Below are 27,362 nucleotides of genomic sequence, written 5' to 3'. Positions count from 1 at the left end.
GTTATACTTTTTTTCTTCTTGAGTGGTCCACACTTTACAAGCTTTGCTTTTCAGTGGGCCACTCCATTTTCCCAACATATCTTGCATATTGTTATTATCAAATTGGAAACATAATCTTCTATACCAGGTGTATATTCTTTATAGTTGGTTCATTTGAATATTTATGTCATTTATATTTTCTGCTGTTATATTTTATTTATTGTAATTATTGCATTATAAATTTTGTTGGAAAAATGAATAAATAAATGAATGAATGAATGAATAATTAATGTAAAAAATGCAAAGGACCGCGTCGACATTGTGTGAAACGTAAACCCTCAAAAATATTGTCAAAATCCATTGTATGAACCCTCAACCTTACACATCAAATGTAGTTTTGCCGTCCCTCTTAACATGAATAAAGTAAATACAAATTATATTTCCTGACTCAGTTTATTCTCATGTTGAATCCTCTGTTTCCTTATATGACGTCTGTGCTGCTGAATCCTTAAACAATAAATACATAAGTATACTCATTTGCGTCTCGTAATTGTGTACTCCATGCACTACTTCTATTTGTTATTTGTCATTTATAAATCTACCGGTATAAGTCTTATACATCCTTGGAACATGCTTTAGCTTACCCAACAGTTTCAATTTTGTGATTTGGGTCATTGTTGTTCGGATGTACATTTCACTTTCTTAAAAAAAAAGACTGAACTGTATTTTGGAAAATACTTTGCTTTAATATCAGACTCCTCGCTTCTTGATGGCCAGCGCCTTAAATATTACGTCATAACTTTTAATACGTAATATATTGACATGGAGTAAGAAGGGATGGGACTATCTTTATTTCAGATGTAATTTATTCACATTGAGCTATCCTTACACACGCGATCATTATCCAAAATAAGTTATAGATAAAACAGTTAAATTTACTGCTGAACTTAATGAATTACGTTTATGTGAAAATAAGCCTAACTGATACGTTGAGAGTGATATAATGTAAATACACTGAGTATACTGTTCAAAGTTAGTACCAACTTTCAATAAGATGTATATGAAGAAAATTCGAAGGAAAACATATATGAAAGGCTGGTACAATATGTAACAACTCCACTACTTTTTTTTCAAAATTAAAATTTGTTCATTCAATGTATACCCGAATTTCTCCCTGAGCGACGAAGAAGCGATAAATACCACGACCTACCAGAACCAGTTCGGTGACACGACATTTGCTCTAGCCTTTTTTTCTCAGCAGGCATACGGTTAGAATTAGGATTGCAATATAATTTTTATCTCAGAATAATGTAAAGATAAGGATAAGGGTTTATTTATTTTCGGAGATTAGGTTATTATTATGTTAGACTTTACGTGCAGATTTTCCATCGGAGCAATTGTCGCCGGAGCAAATGTCATGGATCCTCTAGTTCACGCACATCTCATTTCATCAACATTCCATATTTTTCAAGATGTTTGCAGGGTCTCTTTTTTAAATTGCAAGAAAGACGTGTATCTTGAAAAGTATACTGCTAAACGAGAAACGAATAAGCAGATGATGAAGAATAAGAAGAGGAAGAAGAAAAAGAAGAAAAAGAAAAAGAAGAAGAAGAGTTACAGTTTAAATCTTTCATTTTTTTAAAGTGATTTCATTGAAATTTGGAAAACATTATGTTGGGTCAAGTAGTGAGCTTTAGACATTTCATTCATTCCGCGGTACCTTCTTGACAGTTTATTTTTCATTCGTTTATCGATTCGTTCATTTATTTTTTCATATTTATCTATTTATGCGCTAGTCCATCTCCAGTCACCAATAATTTCAAAACCGTTCTCCAAATATGCTGAGCGACAACTGTGATGGCGCTATTTTGACTTCAGTGGAGGATTTCATGAAATGACTTGGCAGACGTATTATCCGACAGTTGCCATAGGAACTGTGCTTCTCAGCCAATCAAAATCAATGAAATATGTCAGATCTGACAATTTGTCAGACGAAAATATCGATGAAACGCTCCCCATGTGAAACGTAAGCTCCATATTGTTATTGGTGTGAACCGACTATACAGATTAAAAATAACTATACTATAGACGTCATTGATAAATCAACATCGAACTGACATTAATCCAAACACAAGCTTTGCCTCACATTCGGTGTTGTAAGCAAGTTCTTGTTTGATATAATGTACTTGTTCACTATAAACTGACTTCAGATGCATAGGTCTATGATTTCATCATTTTGATAATCTGCTACATGAACAAAGAGAATGGACTTTAAGAAAAGTGGATTCCAGTCTACATACTCTAGCTATTGCCTGTTAACCCTAAACAAGTGGAGCACCTCTGGCAGTCTCACCTGCATCACGCGATTCAATATAGCAGCAGTGCTGACTTTGAAAACTACTATAACATAATTATTCACAAAAACACAGTTCATATAATGATACAATAATATGTTCAATGACAATGAATGACAGTTGACCTGGAACATGCGACCTAAGACTAATCAGTGATACTTGATTACCCATATTTCCACATTTTATAAACTATATCTATAAACTTTGGAAGTTATGACAGCAATCTAAGAGTTACCTCCAAAATGGCCAAAGTTAATTGACCTTAAATAACCTTTGACTTTGGTCATGTGACCTGAAACTCGCATGAGATGTTCAGTGATACTTGATTACTCTTATGATCAAGTTGTATGAACTAGATTCGAACGCTTTCGGAGTTATGATGGTTATTCAACAATTCCCCCAACATGGCCAAAGTTCATTGACCTTTGACCTTGGTCATGTGACTTAAAGCCTGCACAGGATGTCCAGTGATACTTGATTACTCTTATGTCAAAGTTTTATGAATCAGATCCATAAACTTTCGAAGTTATGATGGAAATTCAATAAATACCCCCAACGTAGCCAAAGTTCATTGACCATAAATGACCTTTGACCTTGGTCATGTGACCTGAAACTCTGGCAGGATTTTTAGTAATACTTGATTAACCTTATGTTTAAGTTTCATGAACTAGGTACATACACTTTCGAAGATATGCTGTCATTTCAAAAACTTAACCTTCGGTTAAGATTTGATGTTGACACCGCCGTCGCCGCCGCAGTCGGAAAAGCGGCGCCTATAGTCACACTCTGCTATGCAGGTGAGACAAAAATGAAGATAATGAATGATGTTTTTTTGTGGAGAGAATGCACAAGGTTGGTAAATTTGTATATCACATTGAATAAAGTAACCCTAGTAAACGATTTGAAACGCCACATAACAAATGTTAGTGCACGGAATACGATGTTGTGCGATATAAAGAGTAATGCTGTTATAACTATTGAAGCTTCAGCCTCGAACATTTAAACGCAATTAGTACAATGATGCAATAACATCATAAATGTCTCAATATGATTTCATTACAAAATATCTATCTACTCGGTATAGAAAACAATGTAAAAATGTGCAAAACCTCTTGAAAAATCAACAAGTCTTATAATATTTTATATTTCATACGATTTCTCGCAGAGCAAAACACATCAAAATGTATGAAACGACACTGTCTCTTTTGCGTAGATTAAAGTCGAGGTACATAAATGAAGATTTGTGGAACATAAAATTGAAGTCATGAGTGAGCAAGGAATGATTTGATGAAAGTATTTTCCCTAGGTACTGTATTGTCGATAAGGAATAAGTTCACAAATCTGTTCCATTTTCCGAGTCATAGTCTAATCTCTCCAGACTCTCTGATTCAGTCAAATTTTCGTCAGGTCCTTGAAATAGGACAAGATTTGTTTCTTTTACGCTAGTCCCAGAAGCACCTTCTTCGTCTTTCGCTGTATCACTGCTATTCGTTCTTTTTCTAGGACGTTCGAGTGTCGAACAAGCACTGTTGCTAGTGGCAGATGCCATCACTGCGGACGTCAGGGCTGCTACCGTTGGTCCCATGGTTCCTGGTGGGAGCTCTGGGATTCCTCCACCAAGACTGGTTTCTAACACACCATCTTGTCTTTGAACATGGATGATGTCCTCTTCGCCACCTTGACCGATTTTGACTGTCATTACACATGGCGCAGGAGGGGCGGGAAGACCTGGCGTGGCTGGACCGTTGAGACCCGACGAGACTACTGCTGCTGCTACATTTGAAGCCTGATTTTGTGATGATGATGCCATTGGGCTTATGACCTGAAGCAGCTTGACAACCGCCCTCAAGTCTTGGCTCAGGTTGGAAACATCTCTGCTCAGGTTGGATACCTTGTTTCAAGAACAATCATTTATAAATGTAATTGGATAAACATTATACTAATCTACAGTGTATAAGGAAGTAAAAGCCAAAATGTTAAGTTAAATAATCTCAATAGCTTTAATGAAATACTGCATATAACATTTCAAAGAAAGTCAGGAGACACTCACTGGAGAGCATTTCTTTAAATAATTCTTAAAAAGAAGTTGTAATATCTGAAGAGAAAATTCAATACCTGTTTGTCAAGACGTTCCACACTGTTTCTGGTGTACTCAAGTTCATGCCTAAGATCTTCTTGATAAAGGGAATCGGATGAATTTGATCTCGTTGTATGATCTGCTTGAAAGAAAATGGAAATTTAATGGTGGGCGATTCATTCATATTAACCATTTATCGATATGATATAGTTACCTAAAACATTACAGAAAACCAATCATGTCTGGAGAAAATGACAAAATTGTTTTTACATACAGTAGGTTCCTAAAATGGAAGGCTAATACGAAAGGGATATAATCTCATCTAAACATTGTTGACGAGACACAGATCAGAGAATAACCTTCAAATAAGAATGCGGCAACGGAAGACAACCCATCGTAATCAAAAGAGTAAATCCTTGTTTTGTCTGCATAAGCTTAGTTTTTTGTCAAGTTCTATTTCAATTGCCATCTCATACTTTTAATCCAAATTATGCTCTGATGGGTAAAACAAATCAGTATTCTTAGTAACTCTTTGGTGAGATGACTTCATATTTCGAAATGGAAAAACATATAGAAAACAAGGGAGAAAACAATTTATAGACGATCAGATGGTGTCTGTATGGAGTTCTATAATTAGGAACAATTAGGCCTACCTTGGGATAACTGTGGGGCTGTGTAGCTGGTTCTCATACGGCTTTCACCAACTAATGGCTGACGAGGAGTTAAGGTTAAACTGCGATGCCTTGATGCTGCCGAATGGACATTACTTCGAGCTGCTGGGAAGTCAAAGGTATGCCGTTTAAAAGGACTGCCTTCGTCTTCTACACCGTCGACGACCCTTGAAGGAAAAATAGTCACATGCATGTTAAACTAAATCATGTTAATTCTTTGTTTGTTATGTTTGCCGTTCTCAAACTATACTTTAATAAATCTATTGGTAAATTCGGCATGACTTTACGAAAGACTAGTTGATTTTTTGTTATTTTTACAAGCATTTTTAATTCAGAGTTTTTGTCAAAATGTTATCAAGAAATCCAGTATCACTTTGTTAGAAGACGATGAAAATCACATTTAGAATAATAGAATGTTCCAGTTGTCCTTAAGTGATCCGTAAATTATGAAGCACTTTGCGATGGACCATCCCTTAAAATACCCGGTATGAAGCAAAGTCATTAATTGTAGTTTGTCAAGTATGGGCAGTGTTTAGTATGGTCAGTGTTCAGTATGGTCAATGTTCAGTATGGTCAGTGTTCAGTATGGTCAGTGTTCAGTATGACCAGTATTCAGTATGGTCAGTGTTCAGTATGGTCAGTGTTCAGTATGACCAGTATTCAGTATGATCAGTGTTTAGTATGACCAGTATTCAGTATGGTCAGTGTTCAGTATGACCAGTGTTCAGTATGGTCAGTGTTCAGTATGACCAGTATTCAGTATGGTCAGTGTTCAGTATGGTCAGTGTTCAGTATGGTCAGTGTTCAGTATGGTCAGTGTTCAGTATGGTCAGTGTTCAGTATGGTCAGTAGCTGTAAACCTGTACCTGAAGACTAACGTCAGAGACATATTGCACTATTGAACCTTCAGTTAAGACTAATGATATTATGTTTTTAAGATATCTAAGATCCAGACTAGGATGTTATAGCACGGGAGATCCCAATGGGTGTGGCATCTGAAAAAAATATCATTTTTTTATGAAAGAAGGTATGGAACAAAGATTACTTGATATAAGATACTTCGTGGATGAATGACCAATCAAATTATCGACTGCAAGCAAAATCTAAAGAAACTCTTTGGTCCAGTTTCAATAAAGATTGTTAATGGTTTATTGGAATGAAATTTAAAGTAACGTCATTCTGTATGTATACATATATATATATACGAGCATCTTGGTTTTCCACGTATTGACAATAATAACTCATCAGAAATGCGAAACAAATTATATTCACGAGTAATGCAAGTTTGCAATGCCAACGAGTTCTTTAACTCACGTTCCAAATTTTCGGTAGACATCTACCTTCTTCGGGGAAGATTCGTGAATTGTGACAAGTTTAAATGACAGTTGTTTTTATTAAAGCGTGCGTGATCTCAGCGGGACTAGGGTAACTGCTGCTAGGTGCGCAAAATGCTGTTATGAATGTATATAGCGCGCTTTTGGGTAAAAGATCATTAATGACGTAAGTTACGTAATAATAAAAGAGTATGATTTAAGTTTCGTAACAATAAAAAGATTTCGTAATAATAAGAGTGCCTAGCTGAGACCGCGCACGCTGCACAGTGCACAGAGAGATCATAATAAACAAGATAGCTGAATTAAGGAAATTAAGGCAAAGAGGAGAAATATATGATTATCTATAGAATGTGAATGCGTTGAGCCAAGACAGATCTTTGTTGAGGCCGCTTTCAAACGTGCGGCTTTTAAAGATATGTCTCACCTCAGCCCATTTCCGTTCCCCTGCCGATCTGTATCCTCCCCCGAAGATGCAGAATTTGATATCTTTGACAGAGTGATTGGGGATGTTGAAGTGGTCGGCCACAGGAAAGTCCGTTTTGTTTTTGGTGATGGAGCTTTTGTGGTTATTGAAAAAAAAATATATATAAAATCATGCCTGTTGAAGGCAAAGAATGAAAAAAAAGTAGATTTCTCCTTTGCTACTGACAACTCGTTTTATGAAACTGGCATTGGTAGTACCTATAATTATACTTCCAAATGGGTTTTGATGGCAGACACTAATAGCATTTCTATTAAGGAACATTATGTAAGAGCCTTTAAAATGGTTTATACCTTGGACTAAGATCCGGTGGCACAGATGTGGCTATCGAGTTGCTAACATCGAGTAACATATGTCTGTTCTCCATGCCATCTTCTCCCGTATCAGTCGATGAATCTCGAGTCTGTTTCGATGTTCCGACTTCGTCTTCGTCACGGACTTCAGAGATCGATGTTAATCTCGTATTGCGCCCGCTGTTGTTCGTTTCGCAGTACGAATACTTTTCTTCTGCCTGTTGAAAATACGAACCAATTAAATGACGATTTGTTTGAAAGAGATAATATCGAAAGAGTATGAAAAAAGCTGAATAAAAATCATAAGAAATATGAAATTCCTCAGGTTGCTGGCGTTGTAACCCATCGGTCTTCAGTTCTTGCAAAATCGACGAATTCTGAAATAAGAGGTCAGACCTTGACTGAAATGCAATTGATAAGTGGTTGTCAATAACTCATTTCATATCATTAAAACTAAATGTATGAGATTAAACAAAATTTGTAAAAATGGTTATATATACATACAAGTATAATATACAGATATATGATTAATTACGAAAATTATATCATTACGCAACACGTCAATAACGAAAATAACAATAAAGTGCAATCTATATGTTTTATTCGACACTTGGTGCGGACTCGGTGGTGCGGGAGGCTTTGAAAAAGTGGCACTGAAGTATGGGAGGTGAGAATAAACAAATGAAAATTGAAAAAAAAACTAATATTTGAGTGAGGTGAGAGTAGACACATGCAATTGCATCGTGAGGCATTTAAACATGTTAAACCAGAAAGTATAAATTTGTTGCGATTTGTTCTTTATCTTTTCATATTTTTGTGCATACTCTATTCACTACAGCCATTATAATTGAGCCCAGCCTGGATGGTTATTTTCATGTAGGTAATGTATATCATGTGCATTGGTACCTCCATTTATCTTAAGATAGCTTGGTAGTTTCGATTGCAAATAAAGATTAATTTCAGTAAGAGTGTTTTTGCAACTGATAAAGAAAATAAATCAACATCGGTCATACGACACCGACAAACTGGCCAGGTTTGTCGGCTTGAACCTATTACATCCCCAGAAATAACACAAAAGATGGAACATATACAAGAGGCAAGGCTGTGTAATCGAAAAAAAGAATGAAAACGTAATTCTATTCGTACATGTGGTTCGAGGGGGGTAAGGACTAACTTATCGTGTATGAGGTTTGAGTAAAAATAGAGGTTGATTGAAATAAAGAACTGAAATGATAATAAACCAAGATCAGATGCAACTATTCTAGTTGGCTGGTACGGCAGGCATGTGGCTCTAGTGAAAGGAGTCAACTCACTCTGGCTCGCTTTCTCCATCTTCGAAGGAACTTCTTCATTTTCTGAGCTTTATCCGCAGGGTAATCAGGATCAGGAGGATTTTGTGTGGAGCTCCAATATTGCTGAAAAAAGGGGAGCAATAGATGTCGTGCTATACTTGAAAAAATACAGATTCACTACCTTTTTCTCCATCATTTACTCCATTTTTTGTTTAAAAAAAACCCGGGAGAATATTCCCTCTTTTTTATTTTACTTTTCTCTTGCACCAAATCCATTCATATGAGAGCAAAGAGAGGGGAAGATGAATATAGAAGCATTCATGAAGCCGATTGATTGGAAATCAATTAACGGCGGAAGAAAGATGATATAGAGCGTGAGAGTTGGCAGATAAGGGATACCTATGAGTTTAGCGAATGATGGATAGAAAAAAAGATATCTAGCATTGATGCCGGGCACACTTTTTTTCATTAACAGCTTCATACGAATATGAATGGGAGAAACGTACTTTAGCAATCATGCTGGAATTAAACAATAATGTTCTCCACAAGTTAGAACAATCTGCCTTATTAAAGGGGAAATGTTTATCATTCAAAAAGGTATTACTCGAGAATCGTACTCAGGATTTGCTATTAACATCTCCCGAGAAATGAGTTTGAATAGCGTTTATAGAGAGTGAACATACAGTATGTAACCAAGCTTCATCCTTTATGGTAACATATTGTATGAGGAACTACTTATGCTGTTATTTTAAAAGGAAATAAACAATTGATAAGTGGTGAAAAGAAAAAGAGATATAGAATGAGCTTGAATGGGCAAAATTATTGCTTTAAATGGGGTGTATGGTAGTGTAAAGATAAGTGAATTAAATCAATCTGCAATGTGACCGGCTGAAATGGTGAGAGATGAGATTGAAATGCCTATAATGTGGTGTTTCAACCATTTTGGCAAAAATGAATCGATTGCACAATTTAGGACAATATAATAATGATAAGCTTCAAATAAATAACTGAAGAGTTAAAATTCAGTCGGTATACAAGGTGAATGGTGTGTGTTTATTGTTCAGTCTTTAAGTTACAGATACCTGCCTGACTCACGGACTTATACAGAGGGGCAAAAGAATGAGAAAATTTTGAACCTATTCTGTTACTGATTATTTTGTAAATAAAGCATACTTACCTCCGAATCATAACCTTCCCGAAGATTAAACGTCAAATCGCGAGATATTTCTTGCTGGAATTTTGATTGGTATTCTGGATAACTAGCCAATACTTCTAAGAGTTCTTGCCTGCATTACGGATGGTACAAATTGTAGAAATGACCAAATTTGTATAAAATGTACATGTTATTCAGGAAAACTATTTTTACCTGAATATGGAAATAAAATAGATGCGAGCCAAACGTTGCAGTAAACCATGCGTTATTTTGTTACATAACTTTTCTTGTCATCTCAACTTTCACAAGCGCGTAATCATTTATGTTCAAGAGGTTAAAGAGTCTTCAGTTAATGAAGATGAGAGAATTTCAATTAGAAGCACACCCATCCGGATTAAAATCCGGATCCGGATTCAGGAAACCTACACCACGCGCACGTTTATAGATACATAATCTTTGAACATACCATAATGATAATGAAGCAAATATGGAACGAAATAGTAAGTTTCTCACAATGGAAACGCATCTAATTTGTGTGTGATCAGCACTGGACCAGCACTTACCTGGTTACAGACTGAAGGTCACAGTAAGTCAGGGCATGGATGTCGCCACTTGATTGGATGACTGTATCAGTGATGTAAAGGTCACATCCGAACAGATCACCCTTACCTGAGTTAAAGGGGAAAAAATAAAATAAAAACTTTTGAATAAAAAACTAAAAGATTTTTTTCCGATAATTTAAAAATCATTTATATTTTCCCCGATTATTTTTTTTAAATAATAATAATGCAGTTTTATTTCTGAGTTTGCTTCGGAAGGTAACCTACCTAAAATAGCAACGACCATCCCGTGACGGAGAATTTCCATTGACCCGTTTAACAAGAAGTATATGACGTTGAGGGCGTCTCCTTGGTGGACAATATATTCACCAGGTGCACAGAAACTTGTCTTGATCCGCAACGAGAGTGATCTAGAAAATGGAATCAAAGAAACCAAACTACTCAGCTGGACCGCATTCACAAGTCATGATATTTTATTAACCAATATTTGACTCGTGATGAATCGTCATAGTAACGAGAGATTTTAATAACAGTTGGTTCCCCAAACAATAATCTTAACTCAATATCAGGGACAGTTGTGATCTAGGAAAAACAGTCAGAATCGTGGAGTTTTACTTTCAAGTCTCAGTTCAATGTGCATAATGTTTAAGTTAGTTCGTAAAACGAATTGTTGATGTACACGACGTACAGGAATATGTCGATCGTGTACCAGAAAATACAAAGCAAGAGTATGAAACGGCTCATCAAACGAGTCTTCCAGTAAAATTACACACTGTGACTAATACTCGTTTGTCACGATCCTTTCGACGGATTTGAGGATAATGATTTTGAGAAATCATTTTATCAAAGATTTGTGTGTTGATAGTGATACATACCGTAGGCATCCTTGGCTGGCATCAGCAAATATAGGAAGAGCTAGGAATTCTTTGTGAAGGTGCATAGCAATATCGGCTCGTAGCTCCTCAGGGAATGTCTGCAGCATCTGTGATCACGAAGAGGAGAGCAGTTAAAATGTGGAAATCCTTACATTTAGGAGCAAATTCGGAAAACGAAATGTAGTAGAAGATGCTCGGAAGCAAAGCAGAAGGTACTGGAGAAATTGAATATCCTATAGGACTTTCGGGGGATGGGTGAAATATCAAAACACTGACCTCGGCCCAGTGGAGACAAATTGCTTTAATGTAGTTAGATCCCCAACCCCTCTTTTTTTAATTATAATTTCTTAATCAAGTTTTGACAATTAGCTTTGGTATACCGAATTTATGAGTTGCTTTCTTGACGTTACTAAATAATTCACCATAATTTCGATATTACTGGTGTATTTTATTAGTTTATCTTATTATCTGAAAAATGCATGTGGTTTCTCGTGGTTTTGGTAAGCTTCGATAAATGTTCCAGTTCCCAATGCCAATCTGACCAGTAAGGTAAACATAAAAAGTAACATCTTTCTGTACATTATTCTGAGTACAAAAAACTGTCACATTTTTAATTATGGCGCTATGTCTTCCGAGGAATTGGGACATGAGCAACCGTCGCTCAAGCGAAAGGAATGTCTCATCACCAATTACAGAAGATCGAGTGTTGGCTACGTACCATCATACAATAAATGGCATTCTTACCTCTGTTGTATCGATACCCATGTTTATTGACCACGAGGTCATAAAATATTCCTGCATCCGGGTCTTTAAGGCTGGCGGAATGTGGTGGGAGCGTACGAAATCTTTCAGGTCTCGTAGTTTGGTATAGTAGAGAGCGCGTCGAGAGTACATGCGCTGGATGATCGCTGTGACGTTACCGAAAACCGCAGCGTGGCACAGAGCTGAAGCGAAAGAAATTATAAAATAAATCGAAAGAGTTAAGATAAAATGATATCCTATAATTGAGAACGGGAATCGGTATCAATACAAACGCCAGTCCCCAATTCATACAGCTGTGTTATACAAAAGATCTAAATGATTCATCCACATTTTTACCTGTAACTTTGTTACGAAATCAAATATACACATTATATTCTTCTTTCGTTCTTTACAAAATATCCAATATTTATTTCAAGACTTCCTTTTTGTAAAAGCAATAATACATAGATTAGATAATTTAATGATATTTTTTCTCATACGTCGGGGTTTGCTGCTGATTCTAAGTTGAGCGCTGAATTATCCATCCATCAATCAATCCATCAATCAATCCATCAATCAATCAATCAATCAATCAATCAATCAATCAATCAATCAATCAATCAATCAATCAATCAATCAATCAATCAATCAATCAATCAATCAATCAATCAATCAATCAATCAATCACTCAATCAATTAAGCAAACAATCAACAAACAGATCAATCAATGAACAGCAGTCTTACTTGTATATATTGAATTTATATGCATGGGTGGTAGGCCTATGTAGACACAATGCGCATGAGTTGACATGGTTGATAAATGTTATCTGTGCGAATACTTAATAACGAATGGAAATGTTGGCTTGATATTTGCTAGCATTATTTTATGTTATTATTCAAGCAGGCAGGCGAGGCTGTATTCTATAATTGGAAAGTACAATACTCGAGATGGCGAACGACTCCTTGTGTTAAAGAAGCACTTTTAAGTCAATTTTTGATAAAAATCTGCATGCTTAATGTCAGTGTTGTGAGTCTCGAGGACGTAGATATTTTATCCACATTGACCTTTATATCGTTAATGCTCCCACGCCTGTTTCTTGTGATGAAGCAATAAACCCTTTTAGCACCGTGGACGAATAAACTCCCTGCAAGACAAAAGAGTAGGCCCTATACAACAACATGGAATTTAATCGTATATTTCTCTGGCTGTGTCACTTTTAATCAAACTAGAGTGAAAACTTTGACTTTCGGATCGATTTTAAATGAGATAATCCGTAGAATCCCAGACAATTTGATTTCAAAACAACCCCAAAACCTGACGCAAAGTAAAAAAAAAAAACATATCTGGTCGTCAACATAGGGTTCGTGATATGGTAAGTGGTTGTGAATGGGTGTGGGTGTATGGGTAGATGACTGTAGAAGTACATGTATATGTTATGTATATGAGCATATATGTTTTTATGGAGGTGTGGAAAAAATACAAAGGTCGTTCAGGCCTTTCCTTGTTCTCGTGTGGTCGATCTTGGCCTTGTCCTTAAGACCTTATTAGAAAATATAGATCATCAAATTAATCAATCAATCGACGGTCAACCGACAAATCAATCGATCATTCAACAGATTCAACTAATCTGTCTGATATATTACATAACAAATAAAGATAAATCGCATATCAACACATCAAATATAAAACTCATAATTCAGTCAACTGCTCAGGAATTCTCCAATCCTTCAGTCAATCAATCAATCAATCAATCAATCAATCAATCAATCAATCAATCAATCAATCAATCAATCAATCAATCAATCAATCAATCAATCATTCAATCAATCAATCAATCAATGAATCAATGAATCAATCCATCAATCCATCCATCCATCCATCCATCAATCAATCAATTAATCAATCAATCAGTCAGTCAATAATCAATCAATCTTGGCAATCAATTACCTCCGAGAAACATAACGAGAATAGTGAAAATCTTCTCTGTGTTGGTGTTGGCAGATACGTTGCCAAAGCCTACACTGGTAAGACTACTCAACGTGTAGTACAGTGCTGTGATGTATATACTATCGTTCCTCGGACCAGTACTGTTCACCCCTAAAATAGGCATCTTAAGTTGGTCTCCTAAGTCTACGATCCATCCTATTTTTACAGAGAGATCATAGCATAACAGAAAATAAATCGTAAAAAAAATATTGTTGATCTGAACGAATGATACAAGAATATATCATAAGAAAGTTGATATACATAATATTTAACAACTTGATTAATAATTAGTAGGAATGATAACAACAGACTTGAGAAGATAATTGAATTCATAAAGCAAGCTACCACTATACATGTATAATTGTAATGTAATTTGAGTTTTTGTCGCAAAGGTAACAGAAACTTCAAACTTTCAATCGCTTTCATCATTTTCTTCAATCAATATCTAATTGCCTTGCTTTAGATCAATAAGTCTAATTCACGAGTCGTCTCTGTGTTTTCCATTCGGTCGAATGTACGTAACATGATCAATACTTTATTTGGCATTAACTGATCTTATATTATGTCAGATCCAGGCAAAGTCCAATAAACCAACAATAAGTTCAGTGATCAAAATTTGTAATGAAATCCATATTGTCCAAAAAGATTTTAATAGCTTATCTGATATTTGAATCAAATCTTGGGATCGACAAGAATAAAAGTACACAAAATGCTAAATTACCTAAGTCCCATCCATCGTCGTTTTTATTAAGCTCCATTCGACCAATGACAAACCAGATACAAGCAAGCCAATGGGCAAGCAGTGCAAAAGCGAGCATGAAGAATGTAAGAACGATAGCACTGTACTGAGAGTATCGCTCAATCTTGTTGAGCAATCGAAGAAGACGGAGTAATCTAGCTAACTTGATGAGTTGAATTGTATCCAACTGCAGGTATAAGATGGTGGATTAAAACAGAGGAAGATAGATATGGAGGGAGGGGTTGTGAGAGTGTTGAGTGGAAGAGATAAGAAAAATAAGGTGTTCATCATTTCATATTGCAAAATGACTTCTCTCAACTTTCTTTTGTCTTACAAGTTAATACAGAAAAGACCTTATAACATTTACTTTTTGGGAGGGCTCCATACTTTCCTATGATAAGGACAGCAGTCGTAACGCTGTATCATATATGCAAGGTGAATTGTTTGGGAGGTAAATCTTGCTTTGGACTGAAGCAAATCTTTGATCAAGTTTACAGTAAACTGTTGCGACGGCTAAACAAGAACACAACGAAACATTCAGTTTCTAGGTAATCTTTTTCTACTTGTTTTATGTTTTTTTACAGTAATTATTATGATGGACAATCTTCCGTTTTAATGGTGATGAATTATTTCTTACCTTTAATGAGAATATCTGAGTAAGTATATCAAACGGAACAGCAGCTAACAGGTCTATGAAGAACCAACTACGTAGATAGTTGAGCCCTATAGCTCTCGCTTCGTACACCACTTTACCCGATTTACTTACATAAGTTGTTCGGAAGTTGATCGCAACATCTGAAAATGAAATATGGAAATAAAAAAGGTATAAAGTGTACAAAAATTATAGCAATAATATATCCAAGATGGTTGTAAATGTATTGCTAAAATAGTATAATCAGCTTGCGCTGCTGATCGGGGAGGTAGCTATAAAAATTTTAATTTTCGATTCAAGATGGATTTCAATAATGGAAGTATTAATGATTTAATGTAATTCAAAAAGTACAAAATGTTAGAAAGTGAACGTAATAATAATAATAACAATAGCTGGAATTATAAAGAGCTTTTTGCATGAGGATACAAAGTGCTAGCGATAGTTACCCCGGCTTTAGCTCGAGCTGCCTTCCGGCGCTCAGTGCATTCAAGTAATTGATCCTGCCGGGTACCCTAACCTCACCTGGGTCGAGCGCAGAACAACGAAAGACACGTAAGATACTAGTAGACAACGTTTTATCACAATGATTTACATGTATCTTTCAGTTCTACTGACTTTTGAACGATCTTCAGAGATCATTTTATCCAATAAATCTACGATTAACGTATTCATGTTGCATGCACAGTGGTGGGGTAGAGGATGATGACATTTTAAAGGAAAGTTGAGCACATGACATAATACTACGAACCAGCTCTCTCTTTTTAATACCATGATTTCCTTTTTCCTTTTCCCCTTTTCTCACCTTTAGATGAGCGGGAGGGAATATCAATACGAATTTAGTCATATCGGACAGAAAATTTGAATTACACAAAATGATAAGAATGGATAAACCTGAATGGACGACGAATCCGATATTAATCCAAAATGGATTAAATATTTTCATAATCAACCTAGTTTTCACACTCATTTTTCAGACTGGTTACACACCTATGATGAAAATGATCTCGATGATGATATCGAGAATGGTAATAACTAATTCATTCTCTTGATGCACGGCTGCATTAAATGGCACGACAATGGCAATATAGAGCGTAGCTAGTAACACACACCAGTCCCATACGGATTTCATTATGCTATAATGGAGTACGATGGCTCGCGATTTCTTCATGGCGGCCACTTTATACTCTGGTAGTACTGTCGATTTAGGGGATAGCAGGCCCTGTGGAGTGAAACAAAATATGAAATAAAATGATTACTACAACTCGTTGACAGTATCTGTTAACATTTCATTAGGATAGAAGACCGTAAATCGATGATACTACTTAAATACTAAGACCAATACCACTCTAGTACTACTATAATATAGGCCTAGACTCTTATACAACCATGACAACAAGAGGAAATAGCAAAACATCAAGAATCTCCTACCACTCACCAGTACCACGATCTGAAATATAAACACAACAATGCCAATGACAGGACACGACATATTTCTTTACTACTACAACACCAAAAGCAATATTAACAACGACAACAAGATCAAGACCAACTCAATTACTAGCACCACCACCACCACTGCTACTACTACTACTACTACTACTACTACTACTACTACTACTACTACTACTACTACTACTACTACTACTACTACTACTACTACTTCTACTACAGCTACTACTACTACTACTACTACTGCAACTACCACTACAATTTCTACTACCTACGACTTCTTATACACTCTTCTGTGGAGTCAAAACAACTTGATAATCAATGGCTGAGTCAAATTTTTAGCAACCATGGTTTCTGAGTCACTTTCCAAATCTTTTCTGTCGCCTTGGAAAGTGTCAACTATGACCCCAAAATATAGTTTTCATTAATGTATTTAATATCACATATCAGGGATGAACTCTGTAGTAAAATATCTACACTGTTAGAAAATTTATCCTTAAAATAAAAGAAGTTCCTGCAGCAGATTCACGAGAACACCTGTAATCTTACCAGATTGCGCAATCTTACAGGGAATTGGTATTTGGTGTGTGGAACCTTACAAATTTCCTTAAAGAAAACACAATTTTCCCATTTTTAAACAGACCTGCTCTGTTAAATTGCAGAAAATTCCTGTTTTATGAATTTACAGAATGATTCTGTTATTGCTTTCTGCAAAATCTTCTTTTTTTCTGTAAAATCAGTTATTTAAAACGGTGTAAGTTTCCTATTCAGCCACCCCTCCATCTCATTACCTTTTGTCTTTGTTGAGATACATAATTTTGTGTTTACAATTGCCTATATCTGTCCTTGGTTTTGTGAATATTTTTGTGAATTATTGGAAGACCTTGGCATTGATGAATATATAGTTTTCGTTTATCGTTCAGTACCTTCCTCATCCATGAGACTGAAATAAATATTTTTTTAAGACTTTAGACAAAGTCTAAACGGTCGCTTTCATTTATTTATTTATTATTATTATTATTATTATTATTATTATTTTTTTTTTTTTTGGGGGGGGGGCAAAATATGACTTCCCAGAGGATAGCACACGTAGATGAATGCCTGTGCCTGCATGACTGAATGCATGGTTTCTGTTTCTTTAATGATAAGTCCCATACCAAATCATGTGGACAACTTTCTGCTGCATAACACCAAACTGGTTTAAACAATTACATGTATATAGAAAATAATCTACGTGTAAGTTAATCAGTCATTGTGGCTGATCTTACCTTATAGACGACATAAACTCTCAGGCCTTGTTATGAAAGTAGAGGCAATGACCGAGAGGCATTCGATCTCACGACCTCACGATCATGAGTCCGATGACCTTCAGTTAAAAAATAACTAGGATGACACAATTTGAGGTCAACGATGTCAAAAGTTCGGCCAAACACATCAAAAACCAATCTTTTAATAAATTGTGCTAACAATTTTTCAATAAGCATGTAATGAATAGATTTAAACCCATCCCTTAATCCAATTTTATACCCCACTAGGTTCATATCTATAGTAGATGGGTTCAAACTGCATGCACAGTAATACATATACGACTGCTAGGGAAGCGGGTATCCATTCCGTTCGCATATGCGCCTAATCCATCGACTTAATCCATCAGTCTATCTCAACCAAATAAAACTGACTACTTATACCACGTTTCAAATAATTCTTGCTATGAGTATTATAAATTAGATATGCACTGAACTGATAGATATATTGATCGATACCAAGGTCTTACAAGATGCACACAAAGTTTTTATATTTCAACGATTTGTAATTCGCGGGGGGGGGGGGGGGCATGTGACAATTGTGACAGGTGACGTAATTGGTTTGACAAGTTTTGACTCGGCAGAAATGGGAGTGTACCATACTACTGCTGCTACTACTGCTACTACTACTACTATACTACTACTACTACTACTACTACTACTACTACTACTACTACTACTACTACTACTACTACTACTACTACTACTGCTGCTGCTGCTGCTGCTGCTACTACTACTACTACCACCACTACCACTACTATTACTACTTCTACACTCTAAAGGACCCCCGGTCAAATTTGGCCTGAAAATCTGTCCGTTTAGATCACACTCTCTACCTGGTAAATATTGACCCGGATGAGGTCCGATGTGACAATTTCTGGGTATTAAAGTCTAATCATATCTCGGTGAGTTTTGTTCAGGAAAGGAGTGGGGCCAAAGGGCTGACCTGGGATTCCTAAGAGTCTATTGCCGATTAAGTATATACTGGCTAGTGCTGATACTATCTATAGGCCTACATATTTGTGCTGACTATCTACTACTGTGTAATACTAGAAAAAAAGACATCGGACACTACTTCACTTCACTTCTCTTACACTGTTGAGTTTAAGCTTTCTTCTCTTTTTCTTTTTCTCTTGTTCTTTAAGATGGCCTGAGAGGTGATAGAGCACCGCACGGCTTCTCCTTCGATTGTAGTTATAGTTTGACGGAAGGTCATTGAGGTAGTTATTCTCAGAATCTTCTTCGTCGTAGTCTTTTCCAGGTAGAAAAAAATAAACAAAACGATGATTTTCAATCAGTAAAATTGTGCCATATTTCTAAAGATATTGCTGAGTTCTGGACGTATATAGATTTTGGTTTAACCGATCTTTTCAAAAAAGGTCCCCAAAGAAATTGCCCCAAAACACGTTCCACGCGAATGTGTCCTCTAGAAAATACATGTATATTCCATAAATAATAACCTTTGAACAAGAACGGTCATATTAATAATGAATGAACTCGCAATAAACACGAATATTAATTCCATCCATATCCATAATATTAATTATATCTTAGTTCAAGTAAACATAAGAAAAAGGTATATTCACGTGGCCTACAAGAAATGTGACACATTTATCACCGACAATAGATACACTGTGCCGGTCAACATAATCTGACTACCTCCGTTTTGAAACTCGCACCTTGAAATACATTCTTCGTTTCAACACTACTCACCCCCTACCCCCTTTAAGAAGTGGAATGGATTCCAGGAGGAGCTACATGCAACTAGAACCAGCCATGCTCTGATTGATGTACACCTACCTTTATCTTCGTCCATGGAGGCCATCTTTGTTTTGGTGATGTCCTTGTGGGACGCAAGATAGAGTACCACTTCTCCTTTCTCATTTTTGATCGGCACTATGTCTAGAAGGCACCAGAATGGGGTTACTGTCAAGAAGAAAAAAAGTGATCAAGATAAATGTGTAAACACGATAAAAAAAGAAAATGGAGATTGGAAGAATTTGGATGTTGCTTTCCAAACTCCCTGTGGTAATTCTGATTTGAAAACACGATTTGAAAAAAAGTTCAGTTTCAACAATTTTGTAACTTATCTTAACTTGCATAAAATAGTTCTGAACATATAATGAGGATATTAAGCATTGAACATGTCTTTTTTTATTAAATTTCCAAGAGTATCCTTGTTTCTTTCGCGATTGCACATACGCTGTTTTTACAATTCCTTACTTTTATAATGTGTTTATCTGCCTGAATGACAAGAAGTGTTAATGTTTAGACCTATGTATCAACACAACATAATGCAATGTCATTTTAATCAACTTACAGTCTTTCTTCCTGAAGAGTGCTTCGGTTTTGAGTTCTTCTCTGTTTTCCAGAGAATTCTCTATCAACGTTATTTTCTCTATCGTTGTATCAGGCCCATAGAGAAATCTAAGTAAAAAGAACAAAAAATAGAATTATTATCTTCTAAATGTACTTGATTTTTCAAATAGGCTCGAGTTGCATCATATAAAATTTCAATATTTCTTTCAGAGATTCCACAAACTTAACTTCAAGCAAGTTGAACTTTGAAATCGTAGTTTGAAAAAAAAAATGAAACATACAAAATTAGACTCGTGGACGTTTTACGAGACTTAGGTATTTGAAAATTAATTTTCTTAAATTTCTTTATTTCCTTTATAAACCATACTCTTGTTTATCTTGTTTAAAAATAGACATTTAAACTAGTGAAATAAATGTTGAGATAGCTAGCAGCATTCATTTTGTCTCCATGAATCGAGACTAAAATGAATTTAAGAATATGAAAAATGATAAGAAATTATCGGTCATTCACTGTCTACTCCATATCCATCCCCCACCATATAACCACATTTTAATCCAGATTTGCAAACAAAAATATCCCGTTCCAAATAAAAAAAAAAACTACTTCTATAACTTTTACCGGATGGATATCATAGTTTTACACACCGTCTGGAATCATTATTTGACCTAATAAGATGCTTATAGCGGAAACATAACCCATGAACGAGGAAGAAGTCATTAAACTGATAACTTCATGAAATTGAATTAAGATGATTGACATGGGACTTCATATCATTCCATGAATCATCAAAGAAAACTAAACTATGATCGTAATTTTTTTATATATTCAACTAATCCTGACGCTGTAACTGTATTGTCAAATTACTCTACTGATCTGTTAGCTTTTATTTATATACCTTTACTTGCAGATACCATTTCGTTTTTTTTTCATTATGAGATTAATCATGATTGTGTTCAGTCGAGTTCTTCATCTCTCTCTAATATTTTATAACATTTCAAGATCTTTAATGTAACCAAACTTCTAGCTTTCATTCATCTATGTAATATAAGCACATCACATGGAAAATGATTTTATTTTTTTGTTCAACTATCACTTACAGCTATCAGATTTCGTGGATATTAAGCCTGATTATCAATGGAAACATAAACGAAATATGCATGTTTAAAATAAAATCATCATGAGTTTACGAAATCACTAAACCATGTAAAACTTGACCACAAACCACATCACATTCATCTCCGTATATATGAACAAATGAAAATGTCACCATACTGAACCAGCGTTCACTTCAAGTTGCAACTAATGAGCTCTGACTAAGAGAAAAATGAAAGCTTTTCCAAGTCTTGGATTAATCACGTTGTCTCTATTTTTACGGACTCAGTGAAGGACAAGTCTGATGAGAATGGCCTATTTAAGACCAATCGATGTCTCCTTTAATAAAACATCAAATTAAGTATTGGATTCATAGCTAACAAACTCAGCTATACTTCTATATATAATTTACCAATGCCTTTTAATATCCAGGATAAGTCCAGTAGGTAGTCTTGAATGTTAGAGTGATTCAAGCTGGATCTAGTATACTAATATAATATCCTAATATGTATTTCAAATTCTAATTGAATCTGACAAAGATTCAATAGTTGGTTAATCAAGAACTCAGTGTATAATTGAAAATGGCTCCTTGTGATACTACAGACATCGATACAGAAAGTGTCCCATTCCACTATCTATTTCTCTCGAGCACACAACATATTGAAAAAAGTGATTTATAACGATGAAAAAACAACAACAAAATGTAGGATATACCTTCACAAACGTAATTGGAATGGGCACCATAATTCAAATCTTGCAAAAATAAATCTTCTATTTTTGAAAAATATTACACGACTAAAAATACAAATTTTAGGTGCAAGTAAATATGACCAATAGCAAAAAAAAAACCGCAACTTTAAAACGATCGACAAATGTGTTAAAAGGCTTTGATACGGATTATTTATGTACTGTGAATTAATTTGATATTTTGAAAGTGAAAAATTTCTGTACATCTACCGTGTGCTCAAAAGGGACATAAAATATCAAGACTTTATCATTGAATATTATCGGTTATTTAGATATAATTTGGATATAAAGCAGATGTATATAATTCATACGCATTTTTTTGTATACGATAATGAAATTAGTGACTTACTTGCAAGCACAACTCTTTTGCATGACTTCTGCCCTTGCAAACCCCGTTAGCTCACAGAAGCCATCCGAACAATAAACAATTGGGTAATCCCTCTCCACCTGTGCATTCCCGAGAACAAAATTGCTATCTGTAAAGAAACATACAAATAAAAAAATGAAAATAAATCAATGTTTAATAAAGAAGAAGATGAATAAAAAAATCTTATTCGATACACATGATATGTGTTGGATAATAAGATTTCGAGCAGAGCTAAATATCACGTAAACATAGATACCAACAATTTATTATAATGCAATGACATGAATACACCCCCACACACACCCCCACACATACCCACACTCAGATACAAAGAAATTCCTATGAAACAATGTGTTTGGTTGGAGAGTAAGAGTTAAAGAAAATACAAGATGACTGGTAGGAGTACACGGTTTTATTTCATCTCCATTGCTTAGAGTAACATATACATTTCCTTAGGCGTTTTACATTTCAGAGCCAATACAATGCAACTTACAATAACATGATCTTTTTTAAATTTCCATTAGCAAAGTTGGTATGACTCCGTCATTTTATAATGGGATGTGATAATTCAATCTCCAATCGAACAGTAATAAGCGTGATTACATACACGTGTTCTTATAGTTCATTTCTAATTATCGCAAGTTTCATTCCCAATTTGAATAGTAATTCACATCAAACTTTGATGATATTATAGAACCCTGTGAGGATTTATCCCTATACTTCATTCACATTATGAAGGAATATCTCTTTAGGATTGACAATTTAAGAGATTCATAGCCTAATCCATTATCAAGGAGAAGAACAATCGAGAACATGAATAAAATTGCCTCCTATACTGGCTGACATAAAAAACGAAAGAAAAAAAGTAGAAGTATAAATGTACAAGGAATGCGAGTCGATATTCTTCTCAGAACATTGTACGCAGATATGAGTTTGGCGAATAAGTTCTTTGAATAGCACGATTTTAGTTAAATAGCACATAGGGAAATACCAGGAATAATATAGACTCATAGAGATTATTATCATAATCAATTCCATTATGATAATGATTGTTGTTATTGCTATCATTATTATTATTGCTATCATAAAAAACAAAGTCTATAATAAAATCCAAGTCCTTTGGAAGTACATAGAGGATTTATATCACCATATGATATACGCAAGAACTTTTTTTTAAAAATATTAGTATTATATAGATATTTTCATTAAACAAATAAAAGTACATATTATATTTTGTGTGTTCATATCCTCTATGGAAATCGATGCAGTCGTTGCATCTTTTGTATAAAAAGACTTTAAATCACCACTCAAGAAGCCCAATTCACTGATTCCATCTTCAAGACCTATTTAATAAAAAAGACTGAGGTACTGAGGTGACATCTTTCATTAAAAAATCCACGCCAGGTTACCATCAAACCTGTGAGAAAATACACCTGTCTGTTTGGCTACAGAATATTGAGTGACCCGCTTTTCATAGTAAACTAAGTCTGATTTTTATCAAGAAACTGTCAAATGATTTTTTATTCGTACAATTCAAAATGACATATTATTATTGTTTGCTCCAGCGGAGCTTTTCTTCCAATCGATTACCAGTTTGACAGCTTGAAACACTTGGTTCATTGTCAGCTAGGAAAGGGAAACATGCTTCGTCAGATATCATATTTGCTTCTTTGAAGAATATTGTAATTTGGTAAATGCGTTAATGATAGATCTATCTGGGATACATATCGCGTAAAATGGTCAAATATAGCTATAGCTAAAATTACATTATAAGTATAAAGAACACCATAGAAGAAAATAAAAAAAGTTTAATCAATATAACTTTAGAATATTTACATTAAACAGTAAACGAAATGAATGGTAAAATTGGGAATAGGGTATTTGATTTTATTTGATTTTATTTTATTTCAGCATTTTTCCAACAGAAATTATTAACAAACATAGTGTACAACATAAAAAAAAATAGTGATACATTTCTTTTTACAAAAATAACTACAAATAGTAATTAATTGGCATAAAATGTATATAGATAGTATAAGTTTGCAATATCATAAGAGACCGCTACCATAAGCAGTGCTTGACTAGGGTAGTGGCCTAAAACGTAATAGCGAAATAAACAAAAAAAGAAAACGAAGTCAATTACAAATCGGGCATTGACTTACATAAATAATAAACAGATATTATTAATACGATATTTACATGCAAGGACCTTGTATGCCTGATATTATGTGCACAGTTGACGTGTGTGCATGTGTTTGTGCATGGGAGAGATTCTGGTAAAATAAATACAGAGAAAGGGGTAAGAGAAGAATAGAGGGGAAATAGAAGAAAAGAGAAAGACAGATGTGTGTATTCGGAAATATTCCTTTAAAGTTCACATGTATTCCTATCTGTTTGTAATATGTATGTGAAATCTTAGTATCATGACATTCATACAATTTTATATAGAATGGTTTTTAACATTAAAACATTAAAGGGGAATGAAACCTTTGGTATAAGTAGGCTTGTGTTGAAACAGAAAAATCAAAGAATAAGAACAAAGAAAGTTTGAGAAAAATCGGACAAATAATGAAAAAGTTATGAGCATTTTAATATTGCAATCACTAATGCTATGGAGATCCTCCAATTGGCAATGCGACAAGGATGTGTGATGTCACATGTGAACAACTTTCCCTTTGATGGACTACAAAATACCCTCAAAATGTCTCTCTCTGCTTTTTCTTGTGGTGATGCAAACTCTTTATCCATGATGTATTCTTTAAAAATCTGTATTACATGCCCTCCTATAGAAAGAACTCATGATCTACTGATAGATGTGATAAAAGAGGCAATTTAAGTGAAATATATACTAAAGTAATGGAGAGAGTTGTTCACAAGTGACATCACACATCTTTGTCGCATTACCAATTTGAGGATCTCCATTGCATTAGTGATCGCAATATTAAAATGCTCCTAACTTTCTCATTATTTGTCCGATTTTTCTCAAACTTTCGTTGAGCTGTTTCTTTGATTTGTCTGTTTTCACACAAGCTATCTTGTTCCAAAGGTTTCATTCTCCTTTAAACATTGAAAAAGCTTAATGATATAGAAGCAACCTAAAAAATGCCTCATATATATGTCCATTCAAAATATGAGAACGGAACAGAATGGCGCCTTAGGTTGGTAATCACGTGATCATAGATATACGAGCCAATGCGGTGAATGATTTTCAATCAAACTGTTGATATGAATCGGCTCTGTGATACTGAGCCCAGGATAACAGATCTGTCTGCACGGAGATGTTATGTCATTTATCAAGACTATCAGACAGTACACATCAGAAATTCATTCTCTCAGTCTTACCCATGCACTCAGATGTTACCTGCACTCAAAATGGGTGTAAAGTGTGCAATTGAATGCATTGTCGTTAGATGCGAACATTCATACTCTCTGATGAATAATTATTTAGCTCTTCGAAGGCTTATCTATAACTTATGAAACGTAATTATTATAATCAGGCAACAAGCTTAATAAACGGAGAATATCATAAGAGGTCTACTTCTCCCCTTGTAACTAACCAATGAGAGAGATAGAGAGACTAGGGGGGGGGGGAGTGGAAGGAAAGGGGATGGGGCATGTTAAGCGTGTGGGTAGGTGCATTGATTGAATGTAGGTCAGCAAATTTAACTATCGCCTCAGAGTTTGGTTGGCTTAGACTATCACTCTCTCGATAAAATTACCAGATAATGGACCATAATAGGCATCAGAAATAAAATAATGCATTCATTAAGTAAAACAAATGTCACACCATGAGTCCCTTTTAGGAACACTTAATTAACGTCAAGGATCCACATCAAACAGTAAGATATATATCTGATAATTTCAAAGGCAAACATTGGATATATTTAGCTGGTCGAAAATGATTAAACCAATCAGATTACCAAAGGCAAAGTGAAATGACCGGTTGTTTATTCTCTCACAGCGTGTGTGTTCTAGTCTATACTGTAGTAAAATGAAATTCAGATCGTTATCCATGTCTCGACGAAAGAATGACGTACAGGTTCGTTACTTATCATCGATAAAATTCTTTTCGTCGTTACTTTTCCCCTTTTTAAGAGTTCAAACAGACAAAATATATTTTTTTCTAAACATACGGAAGGGAAAACCGCCATCTCGACTATTTGCAAGTATTTCTATAGATTAAGTAGCGACAGATCTTAAATTGTTTTCTCCTTTGATTTGTAATGTGAAAAACATAAAATGTATGTTGAAATGATTCATTGAAAATGAATAAATTTCAAAACCATAGTTTATGCCTTTAAAATCTTTGAATATTATTATGATGAGGGTCACTCCTTTGACCATACTATCATTGTCTGCTCTTGAACATACCTTCCACGCATAAGGTATCAAGTACTTGTCGAGGTGGACTACGTGTAAGAAACAGGTATAGTGTTACCATATTGTGGCTTTAATGGGTGTAACCCAATACAGGAAACTACATTACATGTTAACTTTGAACATTCTACTGGTTTACTGTCTGACTTTCATAGTGTTACTCTATAGGAGCATCGCTGTCATTGGTGTTGTTAAGTGAGTGCAGTGGGGGCATGCGACTTTACCACAAATTGTAACAAGGAAAATGGATACAGGCAAGAAAAACAAAGAGAACGAAAATTAATGATAAAAGGTGTTGAGAAAATATGACTGTAGGCCTACGCCTATAGAGGGCAGTTGTCTCCATATTATTTGAAAAAGTGGGAAAAAAAATAAATGTACGAAGAGATTTAGTGAGCACCGTAAGTAGAAGACCACCAGTTTAATAATTGCCAACGCAATGTTTTATAAGCAAGAATTTACTCTTTAAGCGTTGGTAAGTAACGTTATAGTGTTCATAATGAGCAATGATATTGAAT

The 27,362-nt window shown here is 35.0% G+C and overlaps 1 protein-coding gene across 1 annotated transcript; it reads right to left on the bottom strand.

Annotated features, from left to right (window-relative positions):
• Positions 1 to 142: 142 nt before the first annotated feature.
• On the bottom strand, positions 143 to 22,574 carry LOC129255686 (potassium voltage-gated channel subfamily H member 8-like). Its single transcript, XM_054894024.2, has 17 exons — positions 22,450 to 22,574; positions 20,262 to 20,368; positions 19,742 to 19,867; positions 19,036 to 19,193; positions 16,176 to 16,407; positions 15,174 to 15,331; positions 14,519 to 14,723; positions 13,759 to 13,953; positions 11,814 to 12,013; positions 11,070 to 11,176; positions 10,462 to 10,604; positions 10,198 to 10,303; positions 9,659 to 9,767; positions 7,190 to 7,407; positions 5,064 to 5,248; positions 4,449 to 4,549; positions 143 to 4,224 (listed from the first exon to the last, which is right to left on the bottom strand). The coding sequence occupies exons 1-17, from the start codon at positions 22,470 to 22,472 to the stop codon at positions 3,667 to 3,669; spliced, it is 2,931 nt and encodes a 976-aa protein (XP_054749999.2). The 5' UTR covers positions 22,473 to 22,574; the 3' UTR covers positions 143 to 3,666.
• Between the last annotated feature and the right edge of the window lie 4,788 nt (positions 22,575 to 27,362).

The sequence above is a fragment of the Lytechinus pictus genome, chromosome 1, assembly GCF_037042905.1.
Source record: "Lytechinus pictus isolate F3 Inbred chromosome 1, Lp3.0, whole genome shotgun sequence".
Lineage (NCBI taxonomy): Eukaryota > Metazoa > Echinodermata > Echinoidea > Temnopleuroida > Toxopneustidae > Lytechinus > Lytechinus pictus.
Note: the sequence above shows the minus strand (reverse complement) of the source record. Positions and strands in the feature narration are given on the sequence as shown.